The 21,754-nt window shown below is 41.9% G+C and overlaps 1 protein-coding gene, 1 long non-coding RNA gene and 1 pseudogene across 6 annotated transcripts; 1 reads left to right on the top strand and 2 right to left on the bottom strand.

The window, feature by feature from the left end:
• The first annotated feature begins 89 nt into the window (after positions 1-89).
• LOC142949937 (uncharacterized) lies at positions 90-6,361 on the top strand. 2 transcript variants are annotated; one of them, XR_012954108.1, is made up of 3 exons: positions 90-230; positions 928-1,108; positions 3,564-6,361. It is a non-coding gene; the product is annotated as an uncharacterized LOC142949937 (long non-coding RNA). The 2 variants fall into 2 exon arrangements; XR_012954109.1 differs by having other exon boundaries at positions 90-298.
• LOC142949921 (uncharacterized) lies at positions 1,472-7,398 on the bottom strand (annotated as a pseudogene).
• A 187-nt stretch (positions 7,399-7,585) lies between these two features.
• Positions 7,586-19,382, bottom strand: LOC142949917 (uncharacterized). 4 transcript variants are annotated; one of them, XM_076091806.1, is made up of 3 exons: positions 18,869-19,382; positions 12,166-12,780; positions 7,586-8,104 (listed from the first exon to the last, which is right to left on the bottom strand). In XM_076091806.1, exons 1-3 carry the CDS (start codon positions 19,059-19,061, stop codon positions 7,869-7,871), a joined length of 1,044 nt encoding a protein of 347 aa, XP_075947921.1. In that variant the 5' UTR covers positions 19,062-19,382; the 3' UTR covers positions 7,586-7,868. The 4 variants fall into 4 exon arrangements, 2 of the variants coding, with proteins under 2 accessions (XP_075947921.1, XP_075947920.1); XM_076091805.1 differs by lacking the exon at positions 7,586-8,104 and having other exon boundaries at positions 10,680-12,780; positions 18,869-19,372; XR_012954106.1 differs by lacking the exons at positions 7,586-8,104; positions 18,869-19,382 and adding an exon at positions 13,834-14,743 and having other exon boundaries at positions 12,643-12,780.
• Between the last annotated feature and the right edge of the window lie 2,372 nt (positions 19,383-21,754).

Below are 21,754 nucleotides of genomic sequence, written 5' to 3'. Positions count from 1 at the left end.
AGCAGTTTGTAAAGTAATTAATACTGACAATCTGACTATTCAGAAAAGAAACAGGGCGGAACCAATCTGGCTAGAAATCTAGAGAAGCAGACACGCAGTGACACGCCGTGTCGCAGTTAAATACGGTCCGGAATCGGACAAAACACCGCACCAGAAGAGATCGCATGGTATTGAGATGTGCGATATGACTGTGCATCACTGACGAGTCTAAAAGTCCGGAGAGGCAGCCGGTAACAGAGCTGAACTTTGCAACAACTGAGAGAGTTTGTAGCTGACGTGACGATCACTGCCGTCACCGGTTGGTTAGCATTAGCATTAGCATTAGGTCATGGGGATCTGTTGCAAATACGGCGATAGTTTAACCCTTTGTCGTATAATACCGTTGTTTGTTTATGATTGATTGTCCGGTAATGTTTTCTATCTGGTTGTAAATCATATGATGGTGGAAGCACGGTAGATGGTGATAGTTTAAGCGGTTTAATTGTTTGTTGATAGTATTATAAATACACATTACACACAACATTAACTGTTATCTATGAAATACTAAAGTATGGTTTACATTTTGTACTACCTTGTCATTTGCAAGTGCCTTCATCATTTCAAGTGTTGATTGTAAAAATAAATGTTATTTCTATTTCGAAAAAAAGGTCACAATAAGTCATTGTAGTCTACACCTATAAATTCCTCGCCTCTGGCAATCACCCTTTTACCATTTCCATCATATCTTATGAAAAACAAAACCTGTGTTCCTTCAGAAAGCTAACAGTACCCTCACCTGTGCTCCCTCACCCAGGCTCATTACTCCTTTTAATGTGCATTCATGCATCCATTTTTTGCCACATTCGGTTGATTCTTTTCCCCAAATAATACACTTGACGTCTGCTTTACTGACACTAATGTGCAGATCTGTGTTTCCTGTCTTTAAAGGCCTCTTTGCCAACTCATCCGCCCTCTCATTCCCACTCACCCCTACATGCGCTGGAACCCACAGGAATGTAACCTGACCTCCCTGATTAGTTATTCTTCTGGTTGACTGGAGGACTTCATGCAGTATATGGGGCGACTGTGGTAGAGCAGGGTCGAATCAGAGGACCACCGCCACCACCGGGTAAACTACTGAGGGGCTTATCCTCCGATCAAAACACTTCAGATTCTCTTGCAATGTCATTGCCTACCCGACCAAAGTGATCCCTCTGACTCCTTCCACTCTCCCAGACCACCTGAAACGCTCCTTTTGCAGGGTGAGAATCATTGTCCCTGTAAATTAGCCCAGTAGTTTGCCATCAGTTGCTTTCTCCTTAAATCCAGCGGTGTGTTTCCCATTTCTACCTGCAGGGCAGGTTCTGCTGCAAATTGGTGGGTAACCTACAAAATAAAAGCCTCTATAAATGATTCCCATCTTTAGTTACCTTCCATCTTTTCCTTATGTAATGGGTGTGGGTTGGACATGGAAAAAAGAAAACTCAATTAATTGTTTTCCAACATTTATTTACTTCTGCAGAAGACAAAATTCAACCCATTAACTGCCTTCTGATCTTTTTCTGCTCCTCTGCTCCCTCAGCAATAAGTAAAATGACAATGTGTGATTTCATTCTTGTTTTTTTTACATTTAGATACATTATTTTGATATTACAGTATGTACTAAGCTCAGGATGCACATTACTAGAAAAAAAGATATTCAAATTACCAGAAAAACATCTAACCTAAATCATAACACATTTCATCAAAACCATTAAAAACAATATATACAGTCAGGGCCATAAGTATTTGGACTGTGACACCATTTTTCTAATTTTGCCTCTTAACACGACCCCAATGGATTTGACTCATCGGTCAATATGTGGTTGAAGTGTAGACTTTCAGCTTTAATTCAATGGATAAAACAAAAAAATCACAATGATCGTTTAGGAATTACAGCCATTTCTACACAGTCATCCCCATTTTCAGATGCTCAAAAGTAATTGGACAAACTAACATAATTGTGAATATAATCATTATTTTAAATACTTGGAGGAAAATCCTTTGCAGTCTCGCACCCATAAACATCACAAAAAACGGTGCGTTTCCTCCGTTGAGATGCTTTGCCAGACCTTTTACTGCAGCCTCCTACAGCTGATGCTTGCTTGTGGGTCTTTCTGCCCTCAGTTTTGTCTTTAGAAAGTAAAAAAAACATACTTAATTGGGTTGAGATCAGGTGACTGACTTGGCCATTGAAGAATATTCCATTCCTTTGCCATAAGAAGCTCTTGGGTTGTTTTCACAGTATGTTTTAGGTCATAATCCATCTGCACTGTGAGGCTCCATCCAATCAGTTTTGTAGCATTTGGCTGAATTTGAGCATACTTGAGCCTTAAACACCTCAGAACTCATCCTGCTGCATCTATCAGCTGTGACATCATCAATGAAAACCAGTGACCCAGTTCCATTGGCAGCCATACATGCCCATCCAAAGCACTGCCTCCACCATGTTAGACAGATGATGTGGTAGGCTTTGGATCATGAGCCGTTCCTTTCCTTCTCCACTTTTCTCTTCCCATCATTCTGGTACAAGTTAATCTTGGTTTTATCTCTCCAAAGAAGCTTTTTCCGAAACCGGTCAGGCTTTTTCTGGCAAAGTCTAATCGGGCCTTCCTGTTCTTCAGTGTTACCAGTGGTTTGCACCTTGTTGTAAACCCTCTGTATTTAGATTCATGAAGGCGTCTCTTGATTGTAGACTTTAACGATGGAACATCTAACTCCTCCAGAGTGTTCTTGACTTAAGCAGATGTTATGAAGGGGTGTTTATTCACCACGGTACACCAATTTTTAAACCTAATGGCCTCCTTCACTTGCATTGACACCTTTTTGGTCTGCATGCTGAGAGTTCCAAGGACCAACTGCAAATATAACATTTTGAATCCTATTGCCGTCATCATTTGTCATGAAATAGTGACAGAACAGGCCACACTTGGCCATGAAACCGTCAGACAATTGTCCAATTACTTTTGAGTCTCTGAAAATGTGGGTGGCTGTGTAAAAGTGGCTGTAATTCCTAAAAGGTCTGATTTTTTTTGTTTTATCCATTGAATTAAAGCTGAAAGTCTACACTTGAACCACACATTGACTGATTAGTTTCAAATCCATTGGAGTTGTGTAAATAAGCAAAATTAGAAAAATTGTGTCATAGTCCAAATACTTATGGCCCTGACTGTACAAGAGGAAAAACAGCAACATCTGGTGGGTAAAGTGAAAAGGTGTGTAGGACTGGGTGACTAAACAGAGACAACAGAAACTGTAACATTATACAAAGGAAAACGCATACTTGCAGAAGTCAATGCATCAACACATTAATTGCCTTCTGGTATCTTTCTGCAATTCTGGAACTAAACATGCAAAATAACTTTACACAAGATATTTACATCATCAAATCAGCAAAACTTTAATGGTAAAAACAACACTATGAAGCTGGGTAACATTATAATATTAACAGAAAGCAACGTGTCTTGAATGTTACACCCTTCCAATAAATCATCACCTTAACGTGGTTTAGGGCCGTGTGTGTGACCTGTGACCTGTGTTCTCAGACCAAGAATTCACTGACCATCTGAAAAGAGTTGTGGCAGCTGGGCCGAAAAAAGGGAAACCGGGGCCCCTTTCTGGAGCCAGACCTGGGAGTGGAGCTTGCTGGTGAGGGTCTGGTTTTCGGGACATGAAACATATGGTTCGACCAGGAACAACCCGAAAAATCTACATTGAGCCGCCGCCCTATGGGCCCACCGCTCGAAGGGATATGCGGAGGGGTGATTGGGTAAAAGGGCTAAAGGGGATTGTTTCCTGTGTGAGTTTTCATGTGTACCTTTAGAGCTGCGTTGTGCTTTAATCACAAACTGAGCAGCTGAAAGTTCTCTCTCCTGTGTGGATTATCATGTGTCTCTTTAAAATTGAACAATCGTTAAAAGATTTCTTACAAACTGAGCAGCTGAAAGGTTTCTCTCCTGTGTGGATTCTCATGTGTGTCTGTACATGTGAACGATGGTTAAACCATTTCTTACAGACAGAGCAGCTGAGAGGGTTCTCTTCTGTGTGGATTCTCATGTGTGTCTGTAAATTTGAACGCTGGTTAAAAGATTTCTTACAAACTGAGCAGCTGAAAGATTTCTCTCCTGTGTGGATTCTCATGTGTCTCTTTAAATGTGAATCCCGGTTAAAAGATTTCTTACAAACTGAGCAGCTGAAAGGTTTCTCTCCTGTGTGGGTTCTCATGTGTGTCTTCAGATGTCCACTCGTGCCAGTTGTTTTCCCACACTCAGAGCATGTAAATAGTTTCTCACCAGCACTACATCTTGAATCACTGACATGGACTTCATCAGGTTTCAAAGAGTTTAAACCTGACTGAGGTTCTCTGGTCTCCTTCCAATCACCACTGTCATCAGTGTCAGAAGAGTCTCCAGTCTTCTCATCAGTATCTGGTTCTGGATATATATCTGATTCCGAGTTCCTGTCTGGTTCTGGTCCTCCACAGTCCTCTCCATCAGCATCTGTTTCCATCTGTTCAGTTTGTCTTTGATGAAGCTGTGAGGACTGAGCTTCCTCTTCATCATCTTCACTCTTCACAGGAGTGAATGAGAACTTTACATCAGCCTCCTCCAGCCCTTGAAGCTGCTCTCCCTCCTGACTGGTCCTGAGTTCCTCCTGCTCCTCTTTAATGTGTGGGGGCTCTGGGTCCTCATGTTCCTCTTTAATGTGTGGGGGCTCTGGGTCCTCATGTTCCTCTTTAATGTGTGGGGGCTCTGGGTCCTCCTGTTCCTCTTTAATGTGTGGGGGCTCTGGGTCCTCCTGTTCCTCTTTAATGTGTGGGGGCTCTGGGTCCTCCTGTTCCTCTTTAATGTGTGGGGGCTCTGGGTCCTCCTGGTCCAGACTGGAGCTCCACTCCTGCTGCTCAGGGGGAACCTCTTCTTGACCCACCAACAGCTGCTGGACGTCTGCAGGAAAACAGTAAACACACACAGAGACGTTACAAAGAAATATTAGTATTGAGCAAATAGTCTCCTGTAGATACACTTTTATTTCCTGCCATCATTCCCTCTTACACTGTTGAAGAAAACCATCATATAACTTAAGATTGAACTGAACACATTTGGCTACAGTAACCCACCCCTTTCTTGGTGCCTCTGTGGGTCATGCCATGGACATGGTAACCCCCCTTAAATTTAGTCAGGACATATGACACCCCTTGCTGGTTGATAATAACATTCAGATACATATACATCAGCGTATGTTCCACCAGGTTACAGGGATACAGGATAATACAAACAATACATGATATAAAACATAATACACCTTTTTTTGTCCAGCATAAGATTAATACCAGGGTATTCTCATATATATGGTTGACAAGCTAAAGGGTTAATGCAGAATGCAAACATCAGCAGGTGCATCCTGTGTGAAACTATGTGTAAGGGTGTGAAAACACGGAAAGTACCTACAAGCCCCCCTAACATGTGTGTGTGTATGTGTGTATGTGTGTGTGTATGCCGTAACTGCACGTGCAGCAGGTGACATTTTACAAGAGACAGAGTCCTATGCCTCTTTTTGTTAACACCTAATAACCAGGGCATTCCGTGTAGAGGGCATTCACAGTTTCGCAAAACACTCCAACACGTCTAACACTGTTCATTTTGAATCAAAAACGCTTGCATTTGTGTAGATTTTAAAAGGAAGAGGCCGCCGCACCGCACTAGGTTTTCAGGTTCCGAATGGCGGGCGCTTCCCGTTGGCACCGGACGCGCCGCCCCCGCCGCGGGGCAACAACTCGTGGGTGGCGGGGCAACGCATTACGATCGAAAAGGCCCAGACTAGAGGTTTGAACGCAGGCGACCAAAGACGCTCGCGTGCCTCGGAGGGTTGGATCCCCCCTCGGCTACAGACAATACTTTTTACTAGTTTCTTCGTGGAGAAAAAGGTACCCAAAAAAAGCTGGTGTCGGTGACTGCCGGCATGCAGGCTACATTGCGCAATGCAAAGTTGACCCAGATTTCCCAAAATGTGGTGATTAGTACTAATGTAATAGGATTCATTTAAAATGTGAAAGAGTTGTTTTTATCTTACATAACTGATAATTTGTATAAACATGGGAGAGAGTTCATGATTTGTTAAAAAATGTTACGAAGGTAGTGGTTAGTATGAACGAGTCATGATGTGAAGATATGACAGTTAATGATTTCCTAATTTTTTTTAGAAGTGATAATTTTTACAAAAATATAACGGGTGCGATTTTGAACAAAATACACAATCATTGTTAATTATTGTGAGGAATAATTAACATTGACATGTGATCAGTCTCTTCACATATATTATGATTATTAAAAGGTGATCTGTGCAACTTTGTTATTCAGGAAGTTTGTATCAAACAAGTAGCCCTTCGTACTGCTCAGTACCCTTGAAGTAGCTCTCAGTTTCAAAAAGGTTGGTGACCCCTGGTATAGACTATTGCAAACTAGACAAAGACATACCAGATGTACGCAAATTAAAGTTTTAGAAAGTTACAAGACAAACACTATTAAAGGTAAAAATGTTCAGAATGTCACATGCAGGCTGATTACATGGATTAGATAAAAGATTTGAGGAAGTATTATTTAAAGAAAGGAGAGAAGTGGAGAAGTTATGTATAATGGTTTAAAGAACATTTATTGGACAGAAAATACTGCTGCTGTCTCCGTTTCTCTGTCTCCCAAGCAATACGAGTTGTTTAAGGGGGAGATCACACGTGTGTCCTTGGCATGAGGCCCAGGAATGGAGAGGATGTCTGACTGGCTGCACAGTCCAAACTACATAGAAACGTTATCAGCCGGAGCATGAACAGAAGAAATAAAGTGAACCAACCTGCTCTGTGTAACCGCAGCTGAGGGTTGAAAACAGCGTCCAGCAGTTTCCGTTGTCGCTCGTTATCCTCTTTTAAAGCAGAACGTTCCTCCTCGTACTCTGCTATCGTTCTTTCAAACAGACCAAATATCTCTTCAGCAGCCGCAGTTAGTCGCTGGTTGAGTAAACATCTCAGCATTTGGACTTCAGACATTTTCACTAAACCACAGAGACGTTTCCTCCAGACAAACTCGGGTTAAAAACGGGTTGCTCACTCTGAGCTGCGCTGTTTTGCTAGGTCATGTTCGGGTCCGTCTACTTCCTGGTAGCATGCTAACTTAATTAGCTCCGTAGGACACAAGGAGACAATCCACCAACGACACACACTTTCTCTCCACACAAACTCCGTCAAAAACACCGTTTACTCTCCATTAAACTGATAGTTAAGGTTTCTTCCTTGTCGACAATTCGAAGCGTGTGTCGCGTAATCAGGAAGATGTTTGTGAGGCTCGTGTTGATGGAGTAGGTGGTGACGTTCGAAGCATTGCGAGCTGGCTGTACCACGTGACTTATTCAGGAAGTGGTTTGGTGAAATATATAATATATATATAATAATATATAAATATAAGGGTTAGGGTTAGTTAATATATAAATATATTTATAAATTAATATATAAATATATAATATATAAATATAAGGGGCAGCGAAACGCAATAGATCCCCCCTCACATTTGTTGGACTTGGGACTTTATTGCGCGTTTGTTTGCAATCTATTCGAGCATCACAAACATCATTCATTCATGCATTCAATTCAAAGCTTCACACACCAAAGCCATGGTGTCATTATAATCACTCTGCCTGTTCTACATTTATTGTCCACTTGATGGCGCAGTAGAGCAGATGAAGCACCATGAAGCCTCGGCCCATGAGTGAACCAATTGGATGGAAAGCTTCAATGCTTCATGAAGCTTCATCTCACCATCACTGAACGCACATTATTTACCTGATAAAACAGTCAGATGTAAAGTTCAGTTACTGCGTCCTCTTCTGTTCTGGGCTTCACAGGAATAATTCCCACTGTGTTCAGCTCTGAAGTCAGTGATGATGAAGATCTGTCCTGATGCTTTTGGTGAGTCTTCATCCTCCTTGTACCAGGTGTAGTTAGCTGCTGGGTTAGCATCACTGCTACAGGTCAGAGTCACTGAACTGTTCTTCATGATGTCACCAGAATGTCTCATCAACACTAAGGGAACCCTCGGAGCATCTGGAGGAGACAATGTGAACACACATTAATACTCACCCACTTTCATCACAATAAACACATTTTGCATCAACGTTTGCTTTATTTTATTTCTACACTCGTTTGAGTATTACCTCGGCCACGTGTCGAGAAGACAGCGTGAATGTTTGCATGTTGTTGTTTGCATTTGCACAAGAACAAACTCATAAAATAAATGATTCTACAGCGCTACTGGTGGACAAACAATCCACAGGGTACCTTTAACTTAGTGTAACATGCAGTTATCTACTGATGGAAAGTAACTAACCACATTTAGTAAAGTATTGTACTTAAGTACAATTTTGAGGTGCTATTTCCATCTTTCTGCTACTTTTTAAAAAATTTTGATATCTTTAGTTAATAGTTACTTTGCAGATTCAGATTAATACAAAATATATACAATTAACTATTAAAATACGATGTAGTGTTATAGGTTCATATAAAACATTAAAGTGATGATACTGTGTAATATATATGATTCTGACAATGGTGCTTTTTCCCTTTAAGTTTTAAATGCAGGTATTTAACTTGTAACAAAGTATTTCTACACTGTCGTATTACTACTTAAATTCATGTAAAAGATCTTAAAAGAGTACTTCTTCTTCCACCTATGAGTGTAGCGGACCCCAGCCGGACAATGGTGAAGCGTACTGATGTTTCCAGAGGCCTTTATTCATGTTCAACCGTTGACCTTACTTTGATGAACACAAATTTACTTTTCTCTCCTTTCTCCAGAAAACACCGTAAGAGCTACGGAACAGATCAAACATAAATGAGCTCTTACGAGTTTAAACATTCATTAAATTACATTTAAATATACATGGGAGCATTAATCAAACACTTTCTTTCATGTATACTTCTCAAAAGCATGTTAAACCAAAATCTAGCATTAGCTTGAAATTACAGTTTAGTCATTTAGCTATACTTGTTAAGCTAACATTAGCATCTAGTTGAAACAGTAATATATCAAACACACAAAGAACACAATAAACACACAATACCTTGTTCCCGTTCCAGCTAGGTGCTTAACCGTTAATTAAGAAACTCTTATTGAGGAGTAATATATTATAACACTTTTCCTTCAGTCTCCACCGTCAATTTTCGTAATTTTCTTTATGCGAAGTCAAGTTACAATACTCTGACGAGATCTCGATCCGTTTCCGGTTTCGCCAAAATTACTTCAAAATAAAGGACCCAAAACGTAAAAAAGGCACTTACAAAATAAAAGCTAGCAGGAAGTGATTAACTTAGGTAACTTGTAAAGTAAAAGGTTTGTAGGAAATAATCACAGAACTTCTTAAGAGTCCTTTACAATCATTATTATACATAACACTTACGGTAACCATGGTAAGCAGACTTTCAGGATTTCAACGATCATATTTCAGGATTAATAACACCACAGTACAGTACAGCTGTGCCAAATGGTTTTGCAAACACTTGAAAAACTTCTGAAAGGAGCAATGGGATTGGTTGAGAGGAAAGTATTGACTTCTCATACACTTTTGATTTATGTTATATTCTATCTCTCTCCATCCCTTTTTGCATCGGACCTTAACATGTGTGAGAGTTTATCTAGACGTAGCGCTGATAGATGATTCTGCAGTGATGAAGTGATGTTATGTTTAGTGAGACTGTGGAAGCTGTGATGTAATGAGCATATGAGTTAAACATTGACTCTGACATACTCACATAAAAAAACGTGTCTTTTTGCCGCTTTGTGGCAGCAGAAGCAAACTGTAAACACAGGACTGATATCGCCTGATGCTCATTGAGTAAATTATTATTATTGAAGAAGACTTGAAACTATTGAGACCATAGAAGGTAATAAATCAAGAGAGAAGTAGAGTCATTTTCTCACAGACTTCTATACAATCAGAGGAGTCGCCCCCTGCTGGACATTAGAGAGAATGCAGCTTTAAGACACTTCAGCGTTAAAGTGGTGAAAACATTAATACATCAATAATTATAATACAATATATTATTTAGAAATTAACCTGAAGTAGATGTTGATGTTAATCCTTTTGTACTTTCAAGTAAATATTTGAATGCAGAACTTTCACTTGTAACAGTATTACTATTTTTAGGTAAGTACAAGATGTAAATACTTCCTTCACCACTGGTTACTACTGTAGTAGTAAACTTGTTAGCAAGACGTGCTAATTCTTGCAGCTAACATTATAGCAGATTAACAGGCTGTTTAATTCAGTCCTTAAGCTTTTTCTCATGTTTTTGGTTTTGTAAAGGGTAAAAAATAGAAGGCAGCATCCTGAGAACTCCATCTGCTGAGACTCTCAACAGACCGCTATGACCTGCAAGGTGAGAGTCACATGACTGGTGGAGGCTTCAGTATAGACTCGTTTTAGGGTTTTCTCATGGTGTCTGATAACAGCGTTGCTGTCACTTAACATCGTGACATTCAGAGTAGACGTTTAAGACTTTTTGGAGATGCCAAACTTAAACTTTGTTATGTTCAGGAGAGCTAAGGTCTCTTATAAGGGAACTGGTTCCCCCGTAATTAAACTTTTACCACCTTGCATAAACATGTTGACAGCTGGAACAATTTACGAACTGAATACCTTTATTATTCAATCAGATATCAAGTTATTCAAACAATAAAAATCAGTACCATCACATACATTTAACAAACTGTAGCCACAGGATGAAAACAGTGTGAATTAAGTACAAAACCACACTATAAAAAACACATTTAAAGCTGCTGAATTACAAACTCAGAACAAATGTATGATTGAAGGATCGCCTCCGCACGCTTCTCAATATGGCAACAAGGGTGCAACAGTTCACACAACAGTGCTGACAGAGCTAACAATGTTAAGCTTGGAACGGCGTTATCAGCTGTAAATATTGGCAACATTTGACAACAACAAAACAGATAATTCAATCCAAGTTTCAATCCACGTACAATACTTAAGTTAATATACTTAGTTACATTCCACCACCGCTAACAGACCACAAAATTGTTTACAAGAGCACAAAGTTCTTCATAGAACTAGCCTCTTGATTTTGGTCTCAAAATGCACCAGATTGATGCATTTAACTTTAAAATGTACAAGATTTTCTTCCAGGTGAGCGTGCCCCGGACCCCTCTAGAAAACCAACACTAACTAGAAAATAAAAACTCAATTAGTCTACTGGATCAAACTAAAGACAGTACTAAGCTCCCTGCCAATGTGAGGAGGCGTCACCTTAAACAAAGCATGGATCTCTCAGAGCAATCAAGGTTAATTGTGTCACTGATCGCAAGCGGGGGCTAATTGTGTGTGAGGACAGGGTTTTGAGGGAAACAATTCAAAATCTGAACATGGCAATGCTCTCAAATTAAAACATGCTTTCGAATAAAGATAAGAAAAAAGCGCCATTTCTTCCCCTGCGTTATGTGCCATGTGGTGTGTCAGATTTACCTTTTGTATACAAACAGAACCACTAAAGCCGTTTGTCTCTTGTATGAGTAATTATATGTAACTTCAGAGCCGACTTGTGCCGAAATCTTTCATCACACACTGAGCAGCTGAAAGGTCTCTCTCCTGTGTGGGTTCTCATGTGTCTCCTTAAATGTGAACGATCGTTAAAAGACTTCTTACAAACTGAGCAGCTGAAAGGTTTCTCTCCTGTGTGGTTTCTCATGTGTCTCCTTAAATGTGAACAATCGTTAAAAGATTTCTTACAAACTTTGCAGCTGAAAGGTTTCTCTCCTGTGTGGATTCTCATGTGTGTCTGTAAATGTGAACGATGGTTAAAAGATTTATTACAGACAGAGCAGCGGAAAGGGTTCTCTCCTGTGTGGATTCTCATGTGTTTCTTTAAATTTAATTGCTGGTTGAAAGATTCCTTACAGACTGAGCAGCTGAAAGGATTCTCTTCTGTGTGGATTCTCATGTGTCTCTGTAAAGTTGAACCCTGGTTAAAAGACTTGTTACAGACTGAGCAGCTGTAAGGTTTCTCTCCTGTGTGGGTTATCATGTGTTTCTTCAGATCTGCCTTTCTGCTAGTTGTTTTCCCACACTCAGAGCATGTAAATAGTTTCTCACCAGCACTACATCTTGAATCACTGACATGGACTTCATCAGGTTTCAAAGAGTTTAAACCTGACTGAGGTTCTCTGGTCTCCTTCCAATCACCACTGTCATCAGTGTCAGGAGAGTCTCCAGTCTTCTCATCAGTATCTGGTTCTGGATATATATCTGGTTCCGAGTTCCTGTCTGGTTCTGGTCCTCCACAGTCCTCTCCATCAGCATCTGTTTCCATCTGTTCAGTTTGTCTTTGATGAAGCTGTGAGGACTGAGCTTCCTCTTCATCATCTTCACTCTTCACAGGAGTGAATGAGAACTTGACATCAGCCTCCTCCAGCCCTTGAAACTGCTCTCCCTCCTGACTGGTCCAGAGTTCCTCCTGTTCCTCTTTAATGTGTGGGGGCTCTGGGTCCCCCTGTTCCTCTTTAATGTGTGGGGGCTCTGGGTCCTCCTGTTCCTCTTTAATGTGTGGGGGCTCTGGGTCCTCCTGTTCCTCTTTAATGTGTGGGGGCTCTGGGTCCTTCAGTTCCTCTTTAATGTGTGGGGGCTCTGGGTCCTCCTGGTCCAGACTGGAGCTCCACTCCTGCTGCTCAGGGGGAACCTCTTCTTGACCCACCAACAGCTGCTGGACGTCTACAGGAAAACACACACAGAGACGTTACAAAGAAATATTAGTATTGAGCAAATAGTCTCCTGTAGATACACTTTTATTTCCTGCCATCAGTCCCTCTTACACTGTTGAAGAAAATCATCATATAACTTAAGATTGAACTGAACACATTTGGCTTCACAAAAACATTATGTTGAACACATTCCTTTTCACAAAAACATTCTTAGGAAGTGATTAGGACGCGCCAGACAAATTGTAATAAATCACTCCAATTTGTATCAAAACATTTCCCGTACACGAATCGTGTTCTGCCAAAAGGTTATCTTGGCCCAAACGAAGTCATGAGAGTATGACATAATGAAGAGACCAGATGTGCTTTGTTTGTGGTTCAACGGACTGGTTTGATTGGTGGAAAGTGACTTAAGGAGAGCCAATTTGGACTATAAAAGTAATCTGTGAAAAGTAATACGTTGGATTTGTTTGGATTTGCTGAACTTGTAATATGTTGGCTTGTTCGTATTAAAACACTTCTCGCTTGTCTGGGGTCCCCTCAACGGAATTCACGCTCTTTGGTGGAGGAAGAGAGAGGCAGATTGGTGTTTGCTGGTAAAAAACTAAAAGTTGAAATGTTGAAATGATTCAATTTGATCTCCAGCTGTAAAAGGAGAGCTCTCTGTAGAAGACGCGTGCGCAGCACTGTGGTGGCCATAAGCTAAAACGCGGAGCGCTCCGTGAATCTCTCAAGCTCAAGAGACCTTTTAGTGCGCTGATGACAAAGCGACTGTTGTGTGCTTATGATAAAGCAATTTCTGTAAAAAAGGTTAAAGAACTCCATTGGGAGTGAGATATGTAGGTCCTAAAGATATTGCTTTTCAAGATGGCGGATGCTGGCAAAACTCTTGGCTGCCGCTCCGTACTTGATTGTTAAGTTTTGTTAAGTTTTGCTGTTTAAATGGATCCCAACACTAAAAACATGGCCGATAAAGTTGAGCTGCGTGTTTGCGGCTAGATATTGCCGTCTACCATCCAACCTACTCAAACATCTTCACTGGATTAGCCACACCAGATCAACCTACCGTCTCCATCTGCCAAAGCTACCTCCGTGCTAGCCCCAGGACTCCCGGGTTTGGTCAACAGCGCTACATCGTTGTCCTGCTACTGGAGCTGTCGGTCTTCCCTGCCTGCCACATCGCTTGCCAACAAGAGCGGCCAGCACGAGCACACCTGTTTATCCTGCCGGGATCTTTCCGTCCCGGCGCGGTTAGCAGGCTCGGGTTGGTCTTCTCCGCTAGCCACCGTCGCACCAGGTTGACCACCATTCTCCGGGCAGGATCGTCCGGCTAACAGGATGGTAGCCCCTCCAGGCCACCACTCCTTCCTCACCGGACTGTTGGCGTCTTGCCACGGTTATGCTGTGGATCATCGCGTTGATACTCCTGGGTCGCACATCGCTTCTCCTCTCACGGACAGCCGGCTCTTGGTCACCAGCTAATGCTAGCTTATCGCTAGCGCTCTACAACCGGACCATGCCGCCGCTGTACTCCACGTCAGATCTTCACAACTTCAACAACCACCTGCGTCCGGACTGCATGGACATTCTCAAAGAACATGGAATACTTCGCCGAGGCCATCCTTCACACAGAGGTTCTGGCCATATGTTTACTTACAACTTCACGTCCCCAAACTCCATCCCATCCCTGTGGTCCTGTCGCACCCGAACTTCCTTGTTACGTCACCACAACAAACAACACGTGAATCTGTCCAATCTCCGTCCCCTTCCTCAGTCCTCACAACCTATCACAAAGCAACGTCACCTGAAACTGGCTTTGCTCAACACCAGCTCACTCAACAATAAAAGCCTCATTCTGAATGAATTCATTACAGACAGTAACCTTGATTTCCTCTGCCTCACTGAAACATGGCATAAAACCCTGGGCTAGTTCTCACTAAACCAGACCACTCCCACAGGATTCAAATACATTGACAATCCTCCCCGCCCCTCAGGGGCGGGGAGGAGGTGTTGCTGCCGTTTACAGGAAGGACATTAAAACAACCACCATTCCCATTCCTGCCGTTCATTCTTTTGAACATCTTGCCTTCAAACACTCTGGTCCCACTCCTTTGGTTACTGCTGTAATCTACCGTCCCCCCAAGCCAAATCCCTCCTTTCTCTCTGACTTTTCAGATTTTCTGACTCAGCTATGTGCCATCTCACCTTCCGCTGTCCTCCTAGGTGATTTTAACATCCACATTGATAACACTGACTGTAAATCTACAACATAATTCCTGGAACTACTACAATGCTTCAACTTCACACAACATATCAACTTCCCCACCCACAGCAGAGGTCACATCCTGGATCTGGTCCGCTCCACTGGTCTCACAATACCTCAACTCACCAGCCTCAACATCTCTGACCACCTGGCTATCACCATGGACATTGACATCCCTATCCCCATCCCAAAAGCTAAGCGTAACATATCCTTCAGAAATCTCAAATCTATCTCCCCACAACTCTTTCAGCCTCTCTTGCCAGTACCATGTCTGCCTCCCCTCACCCGCTGTCTGATAATCTCTCCGATCTTGTAAACTACTACAATAACACACTCTCCTCCTGTCTTGATCAGCTGGCTCCCATTAAAACCAAAACTGTCTTATTCACACACTCAGCTCCCCGGTACACTCCCGAATTCCACCAGATGAAATCCCGAAAGCGCCAGCTTGAAAGACTCTGCAAGAAAACCGGTTTAACAGTCCATCTCCAAGCCCTCTCCGACTACCTTCAACAATACAAAGACGCTCTCACCTCAGCCCGGTCCACCTACTACTCACACCTCATACAGTCTGGCTCCTCTAACCCAAAGGCTCTCTTCTCCACAATAAACAAGCTTCTCAAACCCAAGGACAACACCTCCACATCCTTCACAGTGAACAAATGCAACTCTTTCCTTTCATTTTTCCAAACAAAAATTGACACCATTTACAGCAACCTGAACACCTCCCCCACCTTTTCCATCTCTCCACCTGCCCCCCCCCCCCCCCCTCCTCCTCCACCCCTCAGCCCCTTTCTCAGTTCTCCCTTGTGTCCCCATTGGAGCTGCCTAACTTCACAACAGGAATGAGAAGCACCACCTGCACCCTGGATCCCATCTAATCTGGTCAAGGACTGTCTCCCAGCCATCTCACCACTCATCACAGTCATCATTAACTCCTCCCTCAGCTCCAGTCCCCGACACACTTAAACTGGCTGCTGTCACCCCATCCTCAAAAAACCTGGACTTGACCCTGACACCATGAGCAATTTCCGTCCCATTTCCAATCTTCCCTTTCTGTCAAAAATACTGGAACGCATTGTCGCCACACAACTCAAAGCCCACCTCATCTCCAACGATCTGTTCGAGTCATTTCAATCCGGTTTCCGCTCACAGCACTGAAACAGCCCTCCTCAAAGTCACCAACGACCTCCTCCTCTCCTCAGACGCTGGTCACCTCAACATTCTCATCCTCCTCGACCTCACTGCAGCTTTTGACACCATCAAGCACAACATCCTTCTCTCCCACCTCGAATCCTCCCTCAACCTCACCGGAACTGCTCTCTCCTGGATTAAATCATATCTCACAAACAGACAACAGTTCATCAGCATCAACAACTGCACCTCCTCCACTGCTCCTCTGTCTCAAGGCATCCCCCAGGGTTCGGTGCTTGGTCCTCTTCTGTTCATCCTCTAATTGCTCCCTCTTGGTAACATCATCCGTCAACATGGTCTTCACTTTCACTGCTACGCCGATGATGTCCAGCTCTATATCTCCACAAAAGCCATTACCACTGCTACTCACTCCACTCTCACCAGCTGCCTCACTGACATTAAATCATGGATGCAAATCAACTTCCTCAAACTGAACTGATAAATCTGACATGATCATCATCGGTCCCAAATCCCTCACTAAAACCGGTCACAACTTCTGCCTCACCATCGACAACTCCACTCTGTCTCCCTCCCCACACATCCGCAACCTTGGAGTCATGTTCGACAGCAACCTCTCCTTTGAACACCACGTCAAACAAATCACCAGAACTGCCTTTTTCCACTTAAAAAAAACATAGCCCGTCTCCGCCCATCACTCTCCTCATCTGCTGCTGAAACTCTGATCCATGCCTTCATCACCTCCAGAATCGACTACTGCAACAGCATTCTTCACGGCACATCATCCAAAATCCTAAATAAACTCCAGTACATCCAAAACTCTGCTGCTCGCCTGCTCACCCACACCCGTGACCACATCACCCCTGTTCTCCAGAACCTCCACTGGCTTAAAAAGACATGGGTACTGGTCACCAATGTAAAATCTGTGCTCAGAACAATGTGATCACAGATGTGTGTGCGTAAACTCAACTTAGTAGCCAGTATGAACTCTTGCGCTACCTCCCTCGTGTATGATTGGCTGTACGCCCAGATGTTGGGGCCTTACAGGCTCGCTCTCTCTGTACAGAGAGGAGTAGAGTTGTCATACATACAGACAATGATCATACATAGTTCCTAAATAATCAGAGGAAGAGTGTTGATGGAAAGGGGTTGTGGGGGTCACAGGAAGGATTGTTGGTTGCACTTGGTGCATTGCTGACCATCTCAGAATTGCAAACTGAAAATCACTGTGCGGGGGGGGGGGGGGGAGTACTGAAAAGGTTAAAAAGACAAGGGTACTGGTCACCAATGTAAAATCTGTGCTCAGAACAATGTGCGGAAAAGCATAAAAACACCAGTGGGACACATCCCAGTCCCAAAAGGGCCGTTCAAACACTTAGTCATGAACTACGTAGACATGGTTAAAATATTTATCATACAATACTATTTCAAGTATAATAAGAACTATCCAATAATGTATCAGAAGTAACAGCACAATTGTAACTTGTGCTGTTACTCACAATCTCAACTCCGTTGGACGACAGAAGCGTGCAAATAATAGCCGATTCCTCCCAGAAGGTGAGAGGCTGTCCTCTGACGGGGTTTGAGATTGCCGCTCTGATCCTGGAACTGGAAAAAATAATTCCACCTGTGAAAAATTATTTTGTAATATAACAGACACTTTGAAGTGGTAAACTTGTAATCTCGCACTCAAGTTTCGTAAGAGTGTTGGACAGATGTGTCCTGGTTAACATGTAGTATTTATAGAAGATTTGGTGTATCCATTCAAGTTGACCTAAGTCTTGACACGAGTGTTTTGAAGATAATGTAAAAGACAAATTAGAGAAAATGGGTAAAAGTCAAGTTGAGTCTGAGCAGCTTGATGCTAAGGTCTTACCTCCAATATTAAAATATATGCGGGACAAAGATAATCAGACTGCCAAACAATTGAAAGAATGGATAAAATGGGTTCCCTGAAAAAGGCAGTTTCAGCCTACAAAAATGTTATTAACTCAAAACTTGTTCAAGGCAAAAGGAGAAAGGGGAAGCAGAAATATATGGAATAATGTCTAAGGGAAAAAGAAAGAGATTAAGAAATAAAAGGTCAGAAAGACACAAATAAGAAAACAGGGAACAATAAGACAGATACAATTGATAAAAAAGGAAATTATACTGCCGAATTTTGTTTTGTTTGTTCGTGTCCGAGGGACATGGTCAAGTGGACCACAGTGAGGGACCACCGACGCACACACATTACAACACAGAGGGTGAGTTAACTTTAGATGATGACGATTTAGTATCGTATAGATTATTACAAACTAGACAAAGACATACCAGATGTACGCAAATTAAAGTTTTAGAAAGTTACCACAAGACAAACACTATTAAAGGTAAAAATGTTCAGAATGTCACATGCTGGCTGATTACGTGGATTAGATAAAAGATTTGAGAAAGTATTATTTAAAGAAAGGAGAAAAGTGGAGAAGTTACGTATAATGGTATAAAGAACATTTATTGGACAGAAAATACTGCTGCTGTCTCTGTTTCTCTGTCTCCCAAGCAATACGAGTCGTTTAAGGGGGAGATCACACGTGTCTCCTTGGCATGAGGCCCAGGAATGGAGAGGATGTCTGACTGGCTGCACAGTCCAAACTACATAGAAACGTTATCAGCCGGAGCATGAACAGAAGAAATAAAGTGAACCAACCTGCTCTGTGTAACCGCAGCTGAGGGTTGAAAACAGCGTCCAGTAGTCTCCGTTGTCGCTCGTTCTCCTCTTTTAAAGCAGAACGTTCCTCCTCGTACTCTGCTATCGTTCTTTCAAACAGACCAAATATCTCTTCATCAGCCGCAGTTAGTCGCTGGTTGAGTAAACATCTCAGCATTTGGACTTCAGACATTTTCACTAAACCACAGAAACGTTTCCTCCAGACAAAACTCTGTTAAAAACGGGTTGCTCACTCTGAGCTGCGCTGTTTTGCTAGGTCATGTTCGGGTCCGTCTACTTCCTGGTAGCATGCTAACTTCATTAGCTCCATAGGACACCAGGAGACAATCCACCAACGACACAAACTCCGTCAAAAACACCGTTTACTCTCCATTAAACTCTGATAGTTAAGGTTTAAATGGGTTCTTCCGTGTTGACAATTCGAAGCGTGTGTCGCGTAATCAGGAAGATGTTTGTGAGGCGTGTGCAGACGCTCGTGTTGATGACGTAGGTGGTGACGTTCGAAGCATTGCGAGCTGGCTGTACCACGTGACTTATTCAGGAAGTGGTTTGCGGGTTTGGTGAAATATATAATATATATATATATATAAATATAAGGGTTAGGGTTGGTAAATATATAAATATATGAATATATTTATAAAATAATATATAAATATATAATATATAATAATATATAAATATAAGGGTTAAGGTTAGTTAATGTATAAATATATAATATATTTATAAAATAATATATAAATATATAATATATATATATATATATATTTATAATAATTAGTGCTGGGCAACTTAACACGTTATTATGCGTTAACGCATTAATTAATTAACGCCGACAGTTATTTTATCTGCATTAGCACAGTTTTCTTTTAAATGCAATACACACCGTTGATGCCAGCAAATCACCCAAACAAACAAACGGTGGAGGGAGGTTTCGGCAGACTACGTTGGATGCAGCGTGTGGGAGAAGTATAGATAAACAAAAGCAAGACATGCTAACAAATGCCACTGCGAAGTGGATACAAACTGCAGCCGATTAGTATTGTGGAAGACGTCGGTCTGAGGATCGCAACGAATGACGGCACGTATGAGCCTCCCTCAAGACAAGAACAATACACGAGTTGTATCAAAAGGAGAGGACTACAAAAGCGAAGGCGTTACAACGTGCACCAACTGATGCTCTCACTGGAGACCGCTGGGCATCACTGGGTAACCATCATCACCTCAGAGTTACAGCATTATATTGATGAACAGTGGGAGCTGCATTCACATGCTCTGACTGTAATGAAAACAGAAGACAGACATTTTGATGAAACGTGCTGAAACATTTAATTCATGTTGCACAGCAGTGGAACGTTTCACATAAAGTCAGCACACTGAGCACAGATAGTAAAAGAAATATAACTGCGACTGTGTAAAGGGAATACTGCTGTTAAAAAGAACCTTATTTGTTTAAAGTGTTTGAAAACCAAATGTTATTGCACTTTTGTTCATATAGCAGTACTTTTAAAATAAAAGTGCGCAATGCACTACTTTTGAATTCATTATTGAGTTGTGCCATAACAATGCGATTAATCGCGATTCAAATTGTAGTCGTTGCCCAGCACTAATAAATATATAATATATATATAATAATATATAAATATAAGGGTTAGTTAGATAGCTAGATAGATATAGATAGATATATACTTTAATCATCCCCAGGGGGACATTTGTATGTTACAGCAGCAAAGATATACTTCAGCAAACAAAGTAACATAAAAGTAAAATATTAACACCCAGGTACTTGTACTCCTCCACCATGTCCACATCCTCTCCCAGAACTCTCAGCGGTTGTGGAGCCGTCGTCTTCCACCTGAAGTCGACCAACATCTCTCTGGTCTTGGCCACGTTCAGAAGCAGGTGATTTATACCAGCCCACTCCACAAAGTCATCCACTCCTGCCCGTCCCTTATACACCCGGCCACTGCAGAGTCATCAGAGAACTTCTGCAGATGGCATGACCCTGAGTTGTACTGGAAGTCAGTGGTGTACAAGGTGAACAGGAAGGGAGTGAAGTCGTTGCAGGTAGATGATGTCGTCGTCCACTCCCACATGAGGCTGTTATGCAAATTGCAGAGGGTCCAGTGATGATCTCACCTGCGGTCGGAGGTGGGCCAAGACCAGCCTCTCCAGCACCTTCATCACATGTAATGTGAGGGCAACTGGTCGGTAGTCGTTGATATCGTTAATATATAAATATATAATATATACATAATAATATATAATACATATATACAATATATTATTTAGAAATTAACCTGAAGTAGATGTTGATGTTAATCCTTTTGTACTTTCAAGTGAATATTTGAATTAAGAACTTTCACTTGTAACAGTATTACTATTTTTAGGTAAGTAAAATATGTAAATACTTCCTTCACCACTGGTTACTACTGTAGTAGTAAACCCGTTAGCAAGACGTGCTAATTCTTGCAGCTAACACTATAGCAGATTAACAGGCTGTTTAATTCAGTCCTAAAGCTTTTCCTCATGTTTTTGGTTTTGTAAAGGGTGAAACATAGAAGGCAGCATCCTGAGAACTCCATCTGCTGAGACTCTTGACAGACCGCTATGACCTGCAAGGTGAGACTCACATGACTGGTGGAGGCTTCAGTATAGACTAGTTTTGGAGTTTTCTCATGGTGTCTGATAACAGCGTTGCTGTCACTTAACATCGTGACATTCAGAGTAGACGGTTTAACACTTTTTGGAGATGCCAAACTTAAACTTCTGTTATGTTCAGGAGAGCTACGGTCTCTTATAAGGGAGCTGGTTCCCCCGTAATTGAACTTTTACCACCTTGCATAAACATGTTGACAGCTGGAACAA

Source organism: Anarhichas minor, unplaced genomic scaffold (genome assembly GCF_050575085.1).
Source record: "Anarhichas minor isolate MPS153535 unplaced genomic scaffold, ASM5057508v1 ptg000014l, whole genome shotgun sequence".
NCBI lineage: Eukaryota > Metazoa > Chordata > Actinopteri > Perciformes > Anarhichadidae > Anarhichas > Anarhichas minor.
This window is presented reverse-complemented; position numbering and strand designations above follow the sequence as displayed.

Bases quoted from the DNA above. Each gene is read 5' to 3' on its own strand.
- LOC142949917 (XM_076091805.1), bottom strand. From the start codon at position 19,061: ATGTCTGAAGTCCAAATGCTGAGATGTTTACTCAACCAGCGACTAACT. The intron at 12,781-18,868 runs GTTGGTTCACTT...GTTTTCCTGTAG, and splicing joins GCTGCGGTTACACAGAGCAG to ACGTCCAGCAGCTGTTGGTG.